Raw genomic sequence first — 16,296 nt, forward strand, 5'->3', positions numbered from 1 at the left:
TTATTTTCCTCATCATGTGGTGGGTCTATGCTTTAAAACCGCCTCTCCTATGAGAGGAGGTCTGTGCAAAGCAGTGAGACGATAAAAACCTACGAATGATGATGATGATGGAATGGAAATACAAAAATATTTAGATTAAGAGTCCTTAAGTAGGTGTTTACATGCAAATTGCACCGGTCGGGCACAAATTACCGCGAAATACCTACCTATTCAAACATAAATTATTATTCCGACATGCACATAACACGTTCATTTAAATCTCGTAAAACATTCCAAAGGAAACGTTTGTTGATACTAAACAAGATATTTGTTTAACATAATTTACGAGCGCGATTCCTTCGTTAGATTTAATGTGTGTATTCTATGACTACGACTTTATTCGTGTACAAAAATATCTATACATATTGTTATAACTACTACGACCATTATGTTTCTCTGTGGCTCTTGTCATTAATAACAATAATATATCTTTATTGCCAGATTGTTAAGTGTACATGCATAGAATTAAGAACATACAGAACCCTCATTTAGCCATTATTGTATACAGTGCAAAACGCCTTTGAAATAATTCAGTAACCTTCAAAGCCTAAAAAGGATAGCACTTCTATATTAAAACTTCAATCTGAAGATTATGGATTATATTGATAATTAATTTCGGGTGTTAAACGAGTTAAATTTTTTAGTTACAAAGTGTAAAGGACTCAGTATGGCTACAGTTGCAATATCTTTGAGATTGTAAGAGCCAACTACATACTCCTTCACAATGTTCTGGTAATATCGAGAACAGCTTAGCATGAAGTTGGTTTCAAGTTGAGAATAACAACAATTTACCAAGTTTGCCCGTTAAACTATAAACCTTCCCAAGGTATCAATATTGTTAGGAATCAATTATAACTTAGCAACAAAGGGGGTGCAATTTTCCTATAAAAGGCAATTGTCATATTGGAGTCATTTTATCGTCTAATATAGTGGCGTTAATAGTTGCGTGGAATAGTGGCGTTGCGCCGCCATCTTGTGACTAATCACAAAATCGCACAAACCTTCGTAAGTTATTTGTTTTGTTGTTATCTCTTTATTTCTCGAGTAAAATCATTCTTCCTCCTGATTGCTAAAAATATAAGAATTGAATAGCAAGCCATGTGCATTCTGACTTGGCGTTTTGCACCAATTGAGCCTTCAGGAACTTTTAGTACCTATTAGAATCAAAACGTATTTTAATTTGTACAATTAAATATGACTTTCTTGAACGGTATAGGGAAACATTGTGAGGAAACCTGCATGCCTGAGAGTCGTTTATTATGTACTCAAAGGCGTGTGAACTCTGCACTTGGCCAGCGTGGTGGACAATGGCCTAAACCCTTCTCACTCGTGACGGAGACCCGTGCGCTGTAGTGGGCCGGTAATGGGTTGAACTGATAAACGTATTCGAAGCGGGGATAGCTTAGAGTTTTCCCTGAGGTTTCCCTCTCGGGGACATGCATGAGAGTTCTAATAATGTTCTCTGAGGCGTGCGGAGTCTACCAATCCATATTTAGCCAGCGTGGTCAGCTGCTACCGAAATCTTTCTCAACCTTACCCAGGTGACCCAGGCCCGATAAGGGGTTGATATTGATGGTGATGATGATAAACATATTTATCTGCTGTAGTATTACAAAGATGAAGAATTTGTTTTCGTGTATCTATGTTTGAATCGATCACAACGAGTAACAGTCCAATTGGAAAAGTTAATTTAACGTAAGATATTAATTTACTACCCATAATAAACATGGGTCAAACCACGCAACTAGTTCAAAAATATATTTTATAGGTTTATCTTTCTTTCACGCAATTAAGGAGCGTCGGTTCGCGGGGAAAATGCTAGTTATTGCATCAGTTTTGAATAATTAAATTGCAAGGTAATTCGATATTAACAGAACATTATGAACGAGTTTAAATTCATTTCAAATACATTGTTCTAACTACAATTCACATCCAGTCCATTTGAATGTCGCACTACGGCTACGTATTAAAAAGTGCCGTATATCATTTCTTCCCCAACAAATCTTCCAGCAAATCCTGGTTACTCATATTAGAATCACCTAGCAAGCTAGTTCTGGATTCAATACGGGAATTTCTTCTTCCGGAAACCGAACGTTTACGGGGTATTGGAACATTATCAGAAAATACTTGCTCAGTAATCATTTTGAAGTTATCATTCAGTTCACTCAAGGCCTCTGATGGTATATCGCCTCCACCGTTGACAAATTCGTTCAATGAATCAACCGCTTGCAATTGTTCTACTAATTTGTCACTAGCGAACTTAGTTTGTGTGAACTGTTTCATATGATTATCGATTACTTTGCTGCTTTTCTCTATATCTTGGATAATGTCTTTGCAGTATTTTTCTATTGGTTTTCCCATAACTTTCTTTTCGGTGATGCTGAGTTCACGTCTTATCATTGATTTCGCTTCGTCGCCAGTACTGCTACTTGCAGCATTCATTTCAGAACTTGAACTGTCGTAGAACGAAACTGTAGAGCCTCTCCTTCCTCTCGATTTGGGGCGTTCTATAACCACTTCCTCAATCTGTTCTTCAATGGAATCTTCTGTAGATTTTCTTCTCAACGCACTTGTCTTTCTTGAACCGGGTTCCTCATTATTTTTTATTCTCTTCATCAGATCAGCCTTCATTGCTTCCATTTTTTTCTGCATTTCTTCAGGAGTGGCGTGTTTTAAGTCATCGTCAATGATTGCAAGGTCAGCCATACCATCTTGAACGGTTTTCGCAAGTTCTATCATATCGTCTGAGCTTTTCGATCCTTTTCGATTCTGGCTTTGGCTTGGGGTGGTCCGGTTACTGGTGGAACTACGGGATGAAACATATCGGGAGCGTGGTTCAGTGGATGAACTCGTATCTTCCTCGTGCGATAGTGAACTGCTCACATTACGCGAGTTCTCACACAGTTTTGTGAGTAGGCTTTGTTCCAAGTGCATTATCTGAAAAACATATAATTTTTCATGGTTCAATCAACAAATCAAATCAATTTGAATTTCGATATGTTTCTTATATCCCTGTAAATATGTTATTAAGTTTATCGCTGGTCACAATTGGTTTTATTGTCTGAATTTGCTGATTTTTTTTTAAATATATTTATTTAACTTATGCTGTGTTATGTCATAGTGATACGAGCGTCTACTCTAGTAGACGAAAAGATATTTTGATTACAGAATCGGAATCAATACATATACCCTAATAGTTTGACAGAGCTCAAGATAGCGTTAAGAAATCAGAAAGCATTGACGAAGCATGCTCCGAAACACTGAAATACATCCGTGTACTTAAACGAGCTGCAGGCCGATTCTGTATCTCAGGTGACTCCAAATTTAGCTAGCCACTGTGTGCAAGTGGCTTCCAAATATCCTGTTAAATCCATATTTTGGATTCTGGACCCTAATGTCCCAACTGCGTTCATTTCAACATGGTTAGATACAATTACATAATGTGTAGTGATGGCAGCTTTCCACAGTGGCTAGCTAAATTTGAAGTCAACTAAGAATTAAGATACAGAATAACCCGACTGATACGAATTCCATCTAAGTAATTCTCCGTCCCTGTCAACGTAGTCAATGAAATAAATAAATATACTACGACAATACACATATCGCCATCTAGCCGCAAAGTAAGCGTAGCTTGTGTTATGGGTACTAAGATGACTGATGAATATTTTATGAGTAACATTCATAAATACTTTTAATATAGATATAAACAACCAGACACCGAAAAACATTCATGTTCATCACACAAACATTTTCCAGTTGTGGGAATCGTACCCACAGCTTTAGATCTAAAAAGCAGGGTCGCTGCCCACTGCACAAATCGGCAGTCAAAGTAAAGTTCAAAATTTAAAAATAAAGTACAAAATACATCACACATTAGCTCTCTCGTCGTTTCCCCTAGTGGTCTCCCTTCCACTCTTGCTGATCGCGCGTGTAATGTTAGTGGTCGAAGCGACCTTGGTGGGAGACTTGACACTTCTGCACGCTGCAGTGGTCAGCATCTTTTCTTTCATCTGCAATATAAAAAAAATATATGACGTTTGAACGCATCAAAATAATATAGAATATAGCTTCTATAGTCCAAAGACTTGGGACTTTAATTGATAACATTATCAAAAACAAATCTTTTATTTTTTTATTTATTGTTATTAGATACACAAAACAGGTATTAACTATAGTTAGATCTGAATATAAGTTTTTTGTTTTGGACCCTTTGGATGCGCATCATGTTAGACTTACTGCAGATACCCCACAATTGTATGCCGTAAAGCCAGATGGGTTTAAGCATTGCGCAATATACGAGCAATTTGTTATTGAGCCTCAGCGCAGACTGCCGGCCAAGCAGCCAGAACAAATTTCGGAATCTGGCATTGAGTTCATCTCTTTTGTGATCGATGTGGTATTTCCAGGTCAAGCGCCGGTCCAGACGGAAGCCCAGGTACTTGACACAAGTAGTTGGAGGTAGGTCTTCGTTTCCTAGCTTAACAGGTGGACAATCACCTTTCTTTAATGCTAAGGTGATGTGTTGGGATTTGTTGACTAAATATAAATAATAGCAATTTTTGTTCTAAGCTAAAACCCAGAGTGTGTGTACACAACTTGGTATTATATTATAGTTATTATTATTATCGGTATTATATTATAGTTGGTGTTATATTATTAGTATTACATTAAGCACGGCCTCCGTGGCGACTCCCGTGTTCGATTCTCGGCAGAGGCAATATGGGAATTTATAATTTCTAAATTTTCTCTGGTCTGGTTTGGTGGGAGGCTTCGGCCATGGCTAGTTACCCTACCAACAAAGACGTGCCGCTAAGCGATTTAGTGTTCCGGTGCAATGAAGAAGTAAAACTATTAAAAACTAAAAAAACTATTAAAAAAATATATATAATCTATATATAATTTATATATTAATATATATAATCTATATTACCCTAAATGGCGTGGAATGGTGGTTAGGAATTAGATTGTCAAAAATATTTTTGATACTAGGTCATTCAAAATCTGTTTGAAAGCCTGTGTTAAATTTAAATTTTAATATAATTTTACTTATGTACCTAAAACTATAATTATTCTTGGCTCCAAAGTTATTTGTTTGACTAAAACTCTCATTAATCATATTAATTTGTCACAAATCACTTTCTTATATCATAACAAGAAACTCTTAAAACAATATAATGTTATAGACCTTTTGTTTATGAAAATTGAATGCGCAAGAAATATTCACAAGTAAACTTATCAAAACCGCGTTATGAAACATAATTAATGAATGCTGTCTTCCATATCTATGCTAATCAAAAAGCTGAAGAGTCTGTATTGTTGTTTGAACGCGCTAATCTTTGAACAAGTCGCCCCGCTAGTAGATAGTAGTTAGCAGTTTAGTAGCTACGGTAGTCCATCCTTCATATACTCGTATTTTGACTGCCGATTGGCGCAGTGGGCAGCGACCCTACTTTCCGAGTCCAAGGCCCTGGGTTCGATTCCCACAGCTGGAAAATGCTTGTGTGATGAACAGGATTGTTTTCAATGTCTGGGTGTTTATATGTAATTTATGTATATTATTCATAAAAAAAATATTCATCGGTCATCTTAGCACCCATAAAACAAGCTACGCTTACTTTGGGGCTAAACGGCGATGTGTGTATTGTCGTAGTATATTTATTTTTTTATTTTGCAGTACACAGCTTCTTTGGTAACTGAGAGACATAAATAATTAGTACCTACCTCATTTATTTAATTACACGCTTTATTTTTTTTATATAAATAACAATAATGGAACATCGGTAAACCAAAAGTCTACATAGTAAATAGTAGTTTTCGAATCGCAACACAATAATAAATAAGTTGTGTACATTGCGGCTGTACATTAAGTGCTGAGTCTTTGTAGTAGCCGACGTGACACCCACCTTTTAGCATGAGTCGGCGGCCGCTTTCAAATTCAAATTCAAAAATTATCACAGGCACTTATGAAGCGTTGATACATAATTGTAAGGGAATGATGATAAATTCGTTCGCCAACTAAAACCTACAGCTACAAGGGGTCCAAACGCGCCTTGGTCTAAGAAGAGAGCCCACAAAAAACCCTTAGATTGGTTATTTTTTTGTTATCACCGCCTCACAGTAAATTAATATTAAGCTATATAGTTATGGCAATTCACATCCAAGCTTTTTAATCGTTTAAAAAGCATGGGTGTGAATTTGGCTTGGTAAGCTTGGTGGCGCTTTGGATAAAAAGCTGTGGTTTTTTCCAAAGCGCACACACTAAAAAAATTCAAAATTCATTTATTTCAAGTAGGCCTAATGAAAGCACTTTTGAAACGTCAAGTCTGTCTTTGTGTAGTGACTCTACCAACGGTTCGAAAGGCAGATTCTACCGAGAACAAGCCGGCAAGAAACTCAGCAGTTGCTCTTTTCCAATATCAATAATTTACATTTTCAAATTCATTTTTCTATCTTGTGAGAGATAAAAGCGGAGCCGGATGCTTCCAAGCAACCTTGTCATTAAGGAATTCATCAATTGTATAATAACCTCGCTGTAATAAATGTGTTTTAACACATTCTTTAAACTTATGCATTGGTAGGTCCAAAATTACCTAAGGAATCATATTTTAAAAGCCTATAAGCATATCAATCCCACAAATGACTTCTGCACCTTTCGCAGACGATATGTTTTAATTCACAGCGCTCACCGTTGCGCTAGGGAAGACGTCAAAATAGTTACAGGTAGTAATTACCTCAATTATAGTGGACAGTTTGTCGGCGTTGTTGATGGCTAGATCCAGGTCGTGCCTGGTGTCCTTGTGTTTGTTGATCTCGGCCTGCAACTGGTGCTTGTGGTTCTTTGCCTCGAGCGCGATGCGTCGCTGCAGCATGCTTATAGCCTCATTCTGCTGCTGCACCTTCGACGTGAGCTCCGCCACTTGAGCTTGCAGCTTCTCGCGTTCGAGAAGGTTCCTTGAAATTTCATTTGAGTTAGTTTTTTTTTTTTATTATTCTTTATTTATTTGGGACTTTTATCCAACACTGATATTCCAGCCCCATCATCCCTTAAGTAACTAGGAAACAAAAAACCTAATAACTATATTAATATAAGGGAAATGTAACAGATACAATCTGTTATTGCTGCCTACGCAAAAATATCTCAAAAGACCTGAAACCTTCTGTGGTCGGTTGAGAGAGAAGGCTCGTTAGAGCACCCACGTCAAGTCTGTTGATGTTGTACCGCCGCATAACATCTAGTCGCTCCAAATCTATCTGCTACATTCCACCAGTACATGCTGGACATCATCCATCGTACCGCAAATATCGCAGTTGGCAGAACTAGCTTTCTTCATTACAAATGCGAACTTATTAGATGGATAATGTCCAGAACGCAACCTATGAGCTAATACTATACATTTTCTACTTAATCTTATATGAGCAAACCAAGGAAAACGAGGAGGCTGGCATTCAATAGTTTTATACCAAATATCCTTTTCTCTACTTCTAATTTGAGTTAGTTAATGCCGTGTGGTGATGGCAGATCGTGATTGTGGTGATTACGTATCTCACGACTGGTTTGCGACAGACGTAAATCTTGCAATCACTGCGGTCAAAAGTCACAAAAGTGACGTTGCTGTGATTGCAAGATTTACGCCTATCGCACGCCTGTCCCGAGATACGTTATCACCCTGCAGATTAAATTGTTCTTCTTATAGCGGTGAATGGGCAGCGTAATCTGTGCTACCACCGCACTCCACTGCGATCACCAACCAGTCTGCCAAGCGTGATGATCATGTCAATACCATCAAAACCCTCCGTTAAGAATGCCTTTTACTCCAGCAGTAGACTTTTACAGGCTATGGTTAGATAGTTTAAAACGTCATCTTAATCAGCTGACTTTAAGCCCACCGCTGAACACAAGTGTCTTCTATAGAAGTGTAGGATACAGAGCTTAGATCCTCCAAGGGGCTCAAATGATGCACTATTGAAAAAATATTATTATTCTTTACTCCACTACAAGTTAGCCCTTGACTGAAATGCAGTCTATGACGGTTTCGTGCTAACCTGTTAGGGGTACAGCAGTTATATTAAATCCATATTCCTTAAGGTTAGGAAAACCTCAGATCAGACTGGAAGACAGAACTGATGGACAAAACAATTTTCTTTCTGACAAATATTAAGATACTGACACGTTCGTAAAGGCTACATTGTCTGTTTTACCTGTCCTTGCTCAAATCCAATAAATGCTGGTGTTCGTCCTTCAGCTGCTGCAGTTGGAGGTCTCGCTCCTTCAGCTTCTGCGCTGCGTCCCGGTATTGCAGTTTGAGCTGCTTAAACTTGCTCTGCTGGATGCGCATCTCCTCGTTGTGAGAGTTCAGCACTTGAGGGAGCTCCGCGTTTGAATTCTCGTATCTAAATAGACAGACAGACATACAGTTTCCCGAACCAATATGTCTAAGGTGGTCTCCAGATAGATTTTTTCTACGCGGGAGATATTATACTGCACTAACTAATCCCTTACTCTTGCATAAATACGCGTGATAAATCGTCCGACCGTATCTAAATAATATTATAATCATCATAATCATCCTTAGCCTATTAACAGCCTACTGGTTATTTTATTAATGAACTCAGGATCTTGTTACACGAAGTTTAGCAAGTTAACTACTTTCTAGTCAGTTTTCAGTATAATTCACTTTGAAGAAGTCCTTTTGGATAGAAGAAGGCGTTACTTAGCAGAATTCCATGATATATTATGAAAATTAAGCTTAATTTGCTATACTCCGCGAAATGCAGTAAAATCCCTGTACGTACGTTGCCTTCCTAAACCGGAGCATCCTCAGTAGATGTTGACTTAACAATGAATAATTGTTAAGTCACTTAACAAAGCAGCGAAACGTGCGTAGAAGGTAAATTGCCGAAGACCTATTTGGTGTGGAGTAGAAGGATTGAAGAAATTATAAATAACACCATTCAGATATTCCTCAATCTTTAACTTACGAACTTTTCCCATACTATCATCCTTATGAGAACATTGATAATTAAATCAATGCATTTTATGGTAAGGTATGCTGAAAATAAAACCAAGGCATAATTATTCATTTCAAACGTTTTCTAGATGACAGCTCATGAGTGGGAGAGTGAGAAGCTGGCATTTTTGTGGTTTGATAATCTGATGTCATGAGTGTGTGAATTATAATAATTCATTGACATATTTTTGGATAAGCCGCATTTAATGAAATTTATTGGTTACCTTTGTAAGGCGATTTCTTGTTTCTTTTGGAGAGCACGTAATACTCGATTTTCGTTGCTGAGCTCCTGTACAAAATAATAAGTTTAGATTATCAATTTTGAAATTGTCATTGAAATATTTTTCTTACTCTTATCCTACATTATGTGGGGTTGGCATAATATTGTGTCTTCTTCAGAAGGATAGACTTGTTGTTTCGGTTCTGGAATATGTTTTACAACCTACTTCCTGACTGATGAGATGTTTTTATTGGTGGAATCGTACGGTTCCAATTCTAATAAATCTAACTACGGGTATTATGGATGGAAGGGTATTTTTTTACTTATTCCTTTGTACCTAGTATGTCCAGCAATGGACTTGTGTACCGATTTATTTACGACGATGATGATTTGCATTTACCAAGTGTATTGTAAGGGAAACGGATGTAGATGAATGAATTAAAGAATAAACTTGTATTTTACGTTCACCAAACAAATTAAGTACAGGCAATAGAAACACGTAGGTAAATAATAACTTCAACCGATTGATGTACGATGCACAAAGATCTTTTGAAGAAAGTTTCAAAATCCACGGTCCCGGACCGCTTGTTTCCAGTGATTCCCAGCGAATCGCTTGATGTCGTCTGTTCACCTCGTGAGGGGTCGACGTTTTGTGCCCTGCCCAGCTTGTTGAGCTATGTCGGTTATTCTAGTTCTTCTAAAGAGACACATTCAAGAGCATTCATTGGATGTATGTAGGTAGCTCAGAATTAAGAACATAGAGAATCCTCATTCAGCCATTATTGTATGCAGTGTCCAAAAACATAAAAAACGCCCCGCAAACGTCTCTCTTTTCACCCGCGGAATGTTGCTAGCTCAGAAACTTTTTCTCATTTTCCCATTATATGGTAAACGATTAGAACATTAGAGGTAAAATAATTACTTTTAACTGCTAAATAGTATGAAGTGACTAATCATTTATTTGCGATACAACACTAAAGGGGAGTGGTTTTTGACGATTCAATTTTAGTCGTGCACCTACACGGTTTATCTATGTTCTTAATTATTTTGTAGGTGGGGTATTTGGCTTACTTGTAAATGATAATGAGCATCAGCCAACTGATTCTGCAGCTGTTTCACCCGGTGTGTCTTGGCGGAGAGCACCCGCTGGGTGACGTAACGGTCGCCCTTGTTGAGGGACTGGTTGGACATGTCCACGAGGGGGTTGAGGCGCTTGCGCTTCTGGAGCAAGGTGAGGCGGGAGTTGCTGCTGTAGACGCTCTCGAGCGAATTTCTGTAATTTTAAAAGTAATCCTAACTTATTTTTTGGAAATGCGATTGCGTTTGTTTGTTCTAACTTCCTTACCGCCTTAATTAAGCAACCAATCAACTAGATTTTTGGTATAGAATTTGATAAAAAAAAACGGAGAGTACCTAACTACTTTTTATCGTACCGGAACGCTTAATCGCTTAGCGGCACGTCTTGGTCGGTAGGGTGGTAACTAGACACGGTTGAAGCCTCCCACCAGACCATACCAGAATTCAGAAATTATAAATTGCCCTTGCCGGTAATCGAACCCGCCAGGGTGGTCGTCAAAATGATTGTATAGGCTAAGTTTCTTCTGTGTCTTCTGTGTATCTGTATATTTCATAATTCGGTATCAAATTTGTGTGTGCAACAAAGAAGGTATTCAAACAAACAAAGAAACTAATATTTACGGCTTTAGAGGTAAATTATTTACTGGCTCTGACACTTGCCGAAATGCTAATAGTTTTGAATAAACCATTGCCTTAGTTTTTACTAAAATAAATCAGATACAGCCCTAACATCACATGCAAAAGTAAAATCAAGTGACTCCTGTCACTAGTGTAGCGTAGGTACTATGCACGTGTCGGTATTTTATCTTCAATAGGGTTGTCATTTGAAGTAAACACTTAGAATGTTTTAAATTTTATTTACTTTATTAGTTAAGATTGTATAGTTTGTAGAGAAAAACAAATATGCTTCTTTTGGTTTAATATTTTTACAGGGTTCCTTCCGATTCCTTATGAAATAAGTATAGGTACTTATACATCCTTCAACAGTATTTCTTAATTCCGTTACACGTTGTATAAACTAGGTACATAATATCATTTACTGTATGTACACTTGCCTCGAAAGCTCCGTTATCAACAAAGGCTTAGGTTATCCAAACTTTCGATAAAATGTGCACCTACCTCAATTCCTTACGTTTTTCTTCCGGCACAAGACTCAAAACTGACATTCTTGGTTTAAACTAAATAAATTCCATCTCATTTAAAAACGAAAACAGAAAAATAATCAAATCAATTTGTTACACTTTTTGATAACTTAGCGTTGTGTGTGACGTTGCTATGGCAACCGATAAGTTTTTGACATCTGTCCCCGGTGACACAGTTCGAGGCAGTTTCAATCAATAGTGTATTGATATTTAATACAGGCCACTTTATTTCTTTATTTTCTTTAAAAGTTGGGTCTTGGAAAAGTTCGGAGTTGCGTGATACCTAAGTATTCGAGGAAGCTACCTACGTGAATCATAAATAATGTGTCACAGGACCAAATTTAACCGATGATCGTATTTAGGGGGATAAATTGTTTTTTAAGTAAACTGTGAAAATGCCATGTGGTGACGGCAGATCAAAATACAGTTGTCCCCAACCCGTCTGCCCGTCGTCATCATCTTCATACAACCTATTGCCGGCTCACAAAAGAGCACGTGTCTCCTCCTACAATAAGAAGGGGTTAAGGCCGTAGTCCACTAGGCTGGCCCAGTGCGGAATGGGGGAGTCCACCCGCCTTTGAGAACAGTATGTAGGACTATCAGGCATGCAGGTTTCCTCACACGGTTTTCTTCATCGTTAAAGCGTTATTTTAATTACTTAAAACGCACATGACTTTGAGGTGCTTGCTGGGATTCGAAGTCGGCCCCTGGAAGTGAAGTCGAGCTCCTACTGCCCTCATGTCTGCCCAGCATGGTGATAATGGACAAACCCTCCCGTTCAATCTTCTCATCCATTCTCCCAATCAATCATCAACAGCCTGTAACAGTTTACAGGCTGTTGATGATTGATGAAATTGTGCATTGTGCAAGAAAAAACAAGCATATGGACTATTTTTTCTTGAACATTTATATTTGAAAGGTTTTCAGTATTTGTTTGTAATGAGAACTTCAAGCCCAGCTAGCGAACCTAAATTACTCGGAACTGAATAAGAATAGTAGGAAAAGACGAACACAGAGCATCAGTTCTAAAGAAACTTCTAAGCGAAGGTTGACCCTAAGAACAATGTATAATAAACGTTGACCAATGCTTGTTCTTAGCTCGATGTTAGTTTATTTTTCAGTCTCTTATGACGCGTAAAGCAATAACCGTAACCTTATTAAAAAGGTGGACTATAATTCTTTATTTCCATACTCTATTGTTAATACAAGATCTTTAACTAAATTATTTATACACTTTATTATTTAACAATATGGCTGCTCTGCTGCTCAACTGCTCCAGTATCAGCCTAAACAAGCCTATTAGTTCAGTTGACCCCCTAAAATTCCTCCAGAAAATGTATGAACTCTCTTTAAAAAGTATTGCGGCCAAGATACAGATAGACAGACAGACAAGAATGAAAAAAATAGTTTTGGCTTCAGTATCGATTATACTCGTAGATGGCCCTCAATTTTTTTTTTCACAAAACAGCCGCGGACAATGTTACCTACCTATAAATATTTCACCTTCAGGCAGAGGCTGGTGTGTTTGCTACTAGTCAGTTGTTACCAGTCTGGGGTTATGCGTCTGTGACTGTCATCTTATGAATATGTGTGAATTGTTTAATTCAATTTCTACTTTTTTATTTATTAACTAATTAAAACATTCATTGTTGTGAGATACACAACGATCCATGTGTTATAAATCCAAAAAAAGTAACGAATTTGGTAATGCTCTGGGGTGAAATAAAACACAAACTAAAACAAAATAATATTCTTATTCCACAGTAACTGTACATAGTACCATATATATATTTACATAGTTCAATAAATTTACTATCAACATTTAAATAAAGAAAATTTATCCAAATTTAACAATTTTTCCCCTTTAACGTTTACAACCAAAACCTTGCTTGGTTTGATAAAAGCTACCTTTCGAGGTCGGGGCGTTTTCATGAGACTTAATCGTCACCTCTATCCTACGAGATTGCACCACTCATATAATTTTTACTGGTATTCAACATAGAACTCTTAACAGCAAGACAATAGAAATTCCGTTTAGCACTTAAATTGTGGAAAAACCACTTGTCGCCGAACGACGGCTCCCAGCGGCCGTACTAAAAGTTCGCAGTGGAAATAAGAAGCGCGCTGGCAGTCATACATTTATGTTTTTCATCCTTTTGTATATTATAAGTATTTATGTATATTGTTCATAACAATATTCTATATCATCTTAGTACGCCCCAAAATTCGAGTCAACGCCCCAAAGTAAGCATATCTTGTGTTATGGACACAATATATGCTTACTTATTTTGGCTTCCTAAATTGTTTCAAATTTCACCAAGAAAGACAAATTATGCTTCTAATACTTTTATAAGAAGAATTTGTAAACTTTGTATTTAATGAATTATTTTCTGGAAAAGAAATCTCTCTCTTCCTAAATTCAAACTAGCTATAAAGGATATCTTGTTGAGAACCGACTAGCTAAGGTTACGGCCACTGGTTCGGTTTTTTGTATGTTTTTGTCTAGTAATTTATTTTATAATATATTATTTAGTTAGTAATCTACGACTCTTTATTATGTTTGGGGGTTTATATTGTTATATGTACCAAGTTTACAGAGAAAACCGTTAGGTTTGAGTATTATAAATATATATCACCTATTTCCTATGTTAATTATAGTACTGTATGTTTCCACGAAATAAAAAAATAAAAGAGTTCGTGAACATGTATCTTAAAAATTACTATTTAGTCGCTATCTAACATGTTTTGTTAAAATTAGAGTTCTCTGAGTCTCGTTTGCGGCAACAAGGTGAAGCCTATACAGAATTTCTTATGTCTTGTTACTAAGATTTCTATTGTTTTCAAGTATAGATTAAAAATATAACGCCACAGGGCCATAAAAGGACACAATAATTCTTGCTTTGTAGTTGTTTATGGCATTTTTTTTTTGGTTTTACACTTTGTACGAAGTACCAGCTACTTCGTACAGTTCGAATTTAGTTAGGTATGGGATTAAACAACTCGCAAGTATCGATGTTTTTCTAGTAACGATCAGAGTAAAATGTACCTTATTTTTCCTAAGTTAAAGTAGTATATTCCATACTAAACTTTAAATTAAAGGTTAACTTTCCGTTCTATTTTATAAACGAAGAAATACTAAATCGAATTTAGTTTTAGTACGAGTACATCTCGCAAACGTTATTATAAAAGATATCCAATTTTATTTTCATAAACTATACAAACTCGTATATCAAGGTACAAATAGCGATAACTAACAAAATACATTAACACCAATATTTGCTAATGAAGTCTTACAGTGCATCTTCAGGTCTACATCACTCACAGAAGTGCGCGTTTTATACTTTTCAGTAGTTTGCTAAGATCACAAAATAATTAGTTCTGCCAAGACCAGCGCGATCTGTTAAATGGTATCACGAGCGTCGAGCGTGAGACAGCCCTAAACGTTCACTCGCACGTTGTCGACGTGTTACATGGTTAATTTTCGTATTTACATCTCAGTGGTGTATCTAATTTCGCCACAAAACAATTTATTCTGTTGCCAAATTAAGACCACAAAATAGTTAGTTTCGCAAAGGTCAGCGCCATCCGTTAAATGTTGTCAGGAGCGTCAAGCGAGAGCCACTCCTACGCACGTTGTCGACGTGTCTGTAATTCGGCTAGTTTAGAATGGCAGCGTTTCGTTATGATGTTAAAGATTATTTGGCTCGTAGTTTAGTTGAATCAAACGTAAGGCGAGGCTACGATCTAATTTCAACTTAACGACGTACAGTCAGAGTAGATATCTCATTAACAGTGCGTCTAGGATAACCTTTTATACAGTCAATACTTTTGATTTTGGATCCACTGTGAGACATCAAAGTACTGTTTAAAAATACAGGTGTAATAATGTTAGGATTTCCGTTGAGTATCGTAAATAAATAAAATAAATAATCGTTGATTTGCCAGAATGTTTGTACAAAAGGTAGGTATTTAACGAGGTAGAGAGGTAGAGAAGTATTTTAATTACTGAATTTATGAAACAATTTCAAAACTCTGTTATCTATTTACAAAAAAAATACTTTTGATAACTGCTATTGGACACGTAGCGTTGGTTACCTGGGCAAAACATTTGATCCAATAATATTTTACGATAAACAAAATTGCTTGTGCTAATCCTTGTAAAAAACACATTAACTTGTGAATTTGGTTGTTGAAATGAATGGTTAATTTCTCTAAGTATTTATATATTGGGTCAAATATTTGATCAAAAGTACGAAATTATGTAAATACTTTATAAAAAAACAGACAACATGGTTAAGTGTTATGTTTGATAACACTTAACTAAATGTATGTGATATCAATAACTGTAATCATTATTTTGGGCCAAGCATTGCTTGTGTTAATCCATGTAAAAAACACATTAACTTGTGAATTTGGTTGTTGAAATAAATGGTAAATTTCTCTAAGTGTTTATATATTGGGTCAAATGTTTGATCAAAAGTACGAAATTATGTAAATACTTAATAAAAAAACAGACAACATGGTTAAGTGTTATGTTTGATAACACTTAAATAAATGTATGTAATATCACTAAATGTAATATGTAAACTGTAATATAATTTGCATGTTTTTTGATACATTTGATCTATCATTGTTCTAAATATGCAGCAAGTGTCTTTTCTGTTATCCATACCTTTATAATAAAAAGTTGATACATAATTTCATCGTCAACTTTTTCTGTGCAGAATTTTTCGCAGTAATAACTAGCCTAGATAACACTCCTTCGGTAAGTCCTCTTTTTAGAAAACTTGAAATCACGTAGTTTCGACCT

The 16,296-nt window shown here is 36.5% G+C and overlaps 1 protein-coding gene across 1 annotated transcript; it reads right to left on the reverse strand.

Moving 5' to 3' along the window:
* Positions 1–1,383: 1,383 nt before the first annotated feature.
* Positions 1,384–11,558, reverse strand: LOC120625829 (lebercilin-like protein). The gene is made up of 7 exons (XM_039893065.1): positions 11,464–11,558; positions 10,339–10,540; positions 9,272–9,336; positions 8,239–8,430; positions 6,771–6,990; positions 3,912–4,049; positions 1,384–2,976 (listed from the first exon to the last, which is right to left on the reverse strand). The coding sequence occupies exons 1-7, from the start codon at positions 11,508–11,510 to the stop codon at positions 2,023–2,025; spliced, it is 1,818 nt and encodes a 605-aa protein (XP_039748999.1). The 5' UTR covers positions 11,511–11,558; the 3' UTR covers positions 1,384–2,022.
* Positions 11,559–16,296: the final 4,738 nt, after the last annotated feature.

Source organism: Pararge aegeria, chromosome 8 (assembly GCF_905163445.1).
Source record: "Pararge aegeria chromosome 8, ilParAegt1.1, whole genome shotgun sequence".
NCBI classification, from domain to species: Eukaryota; Metazoa; Arthropoda; class Insecta; order Lepidoptera; family Nymphalidae; genus Pararge; species Pararge aegeria.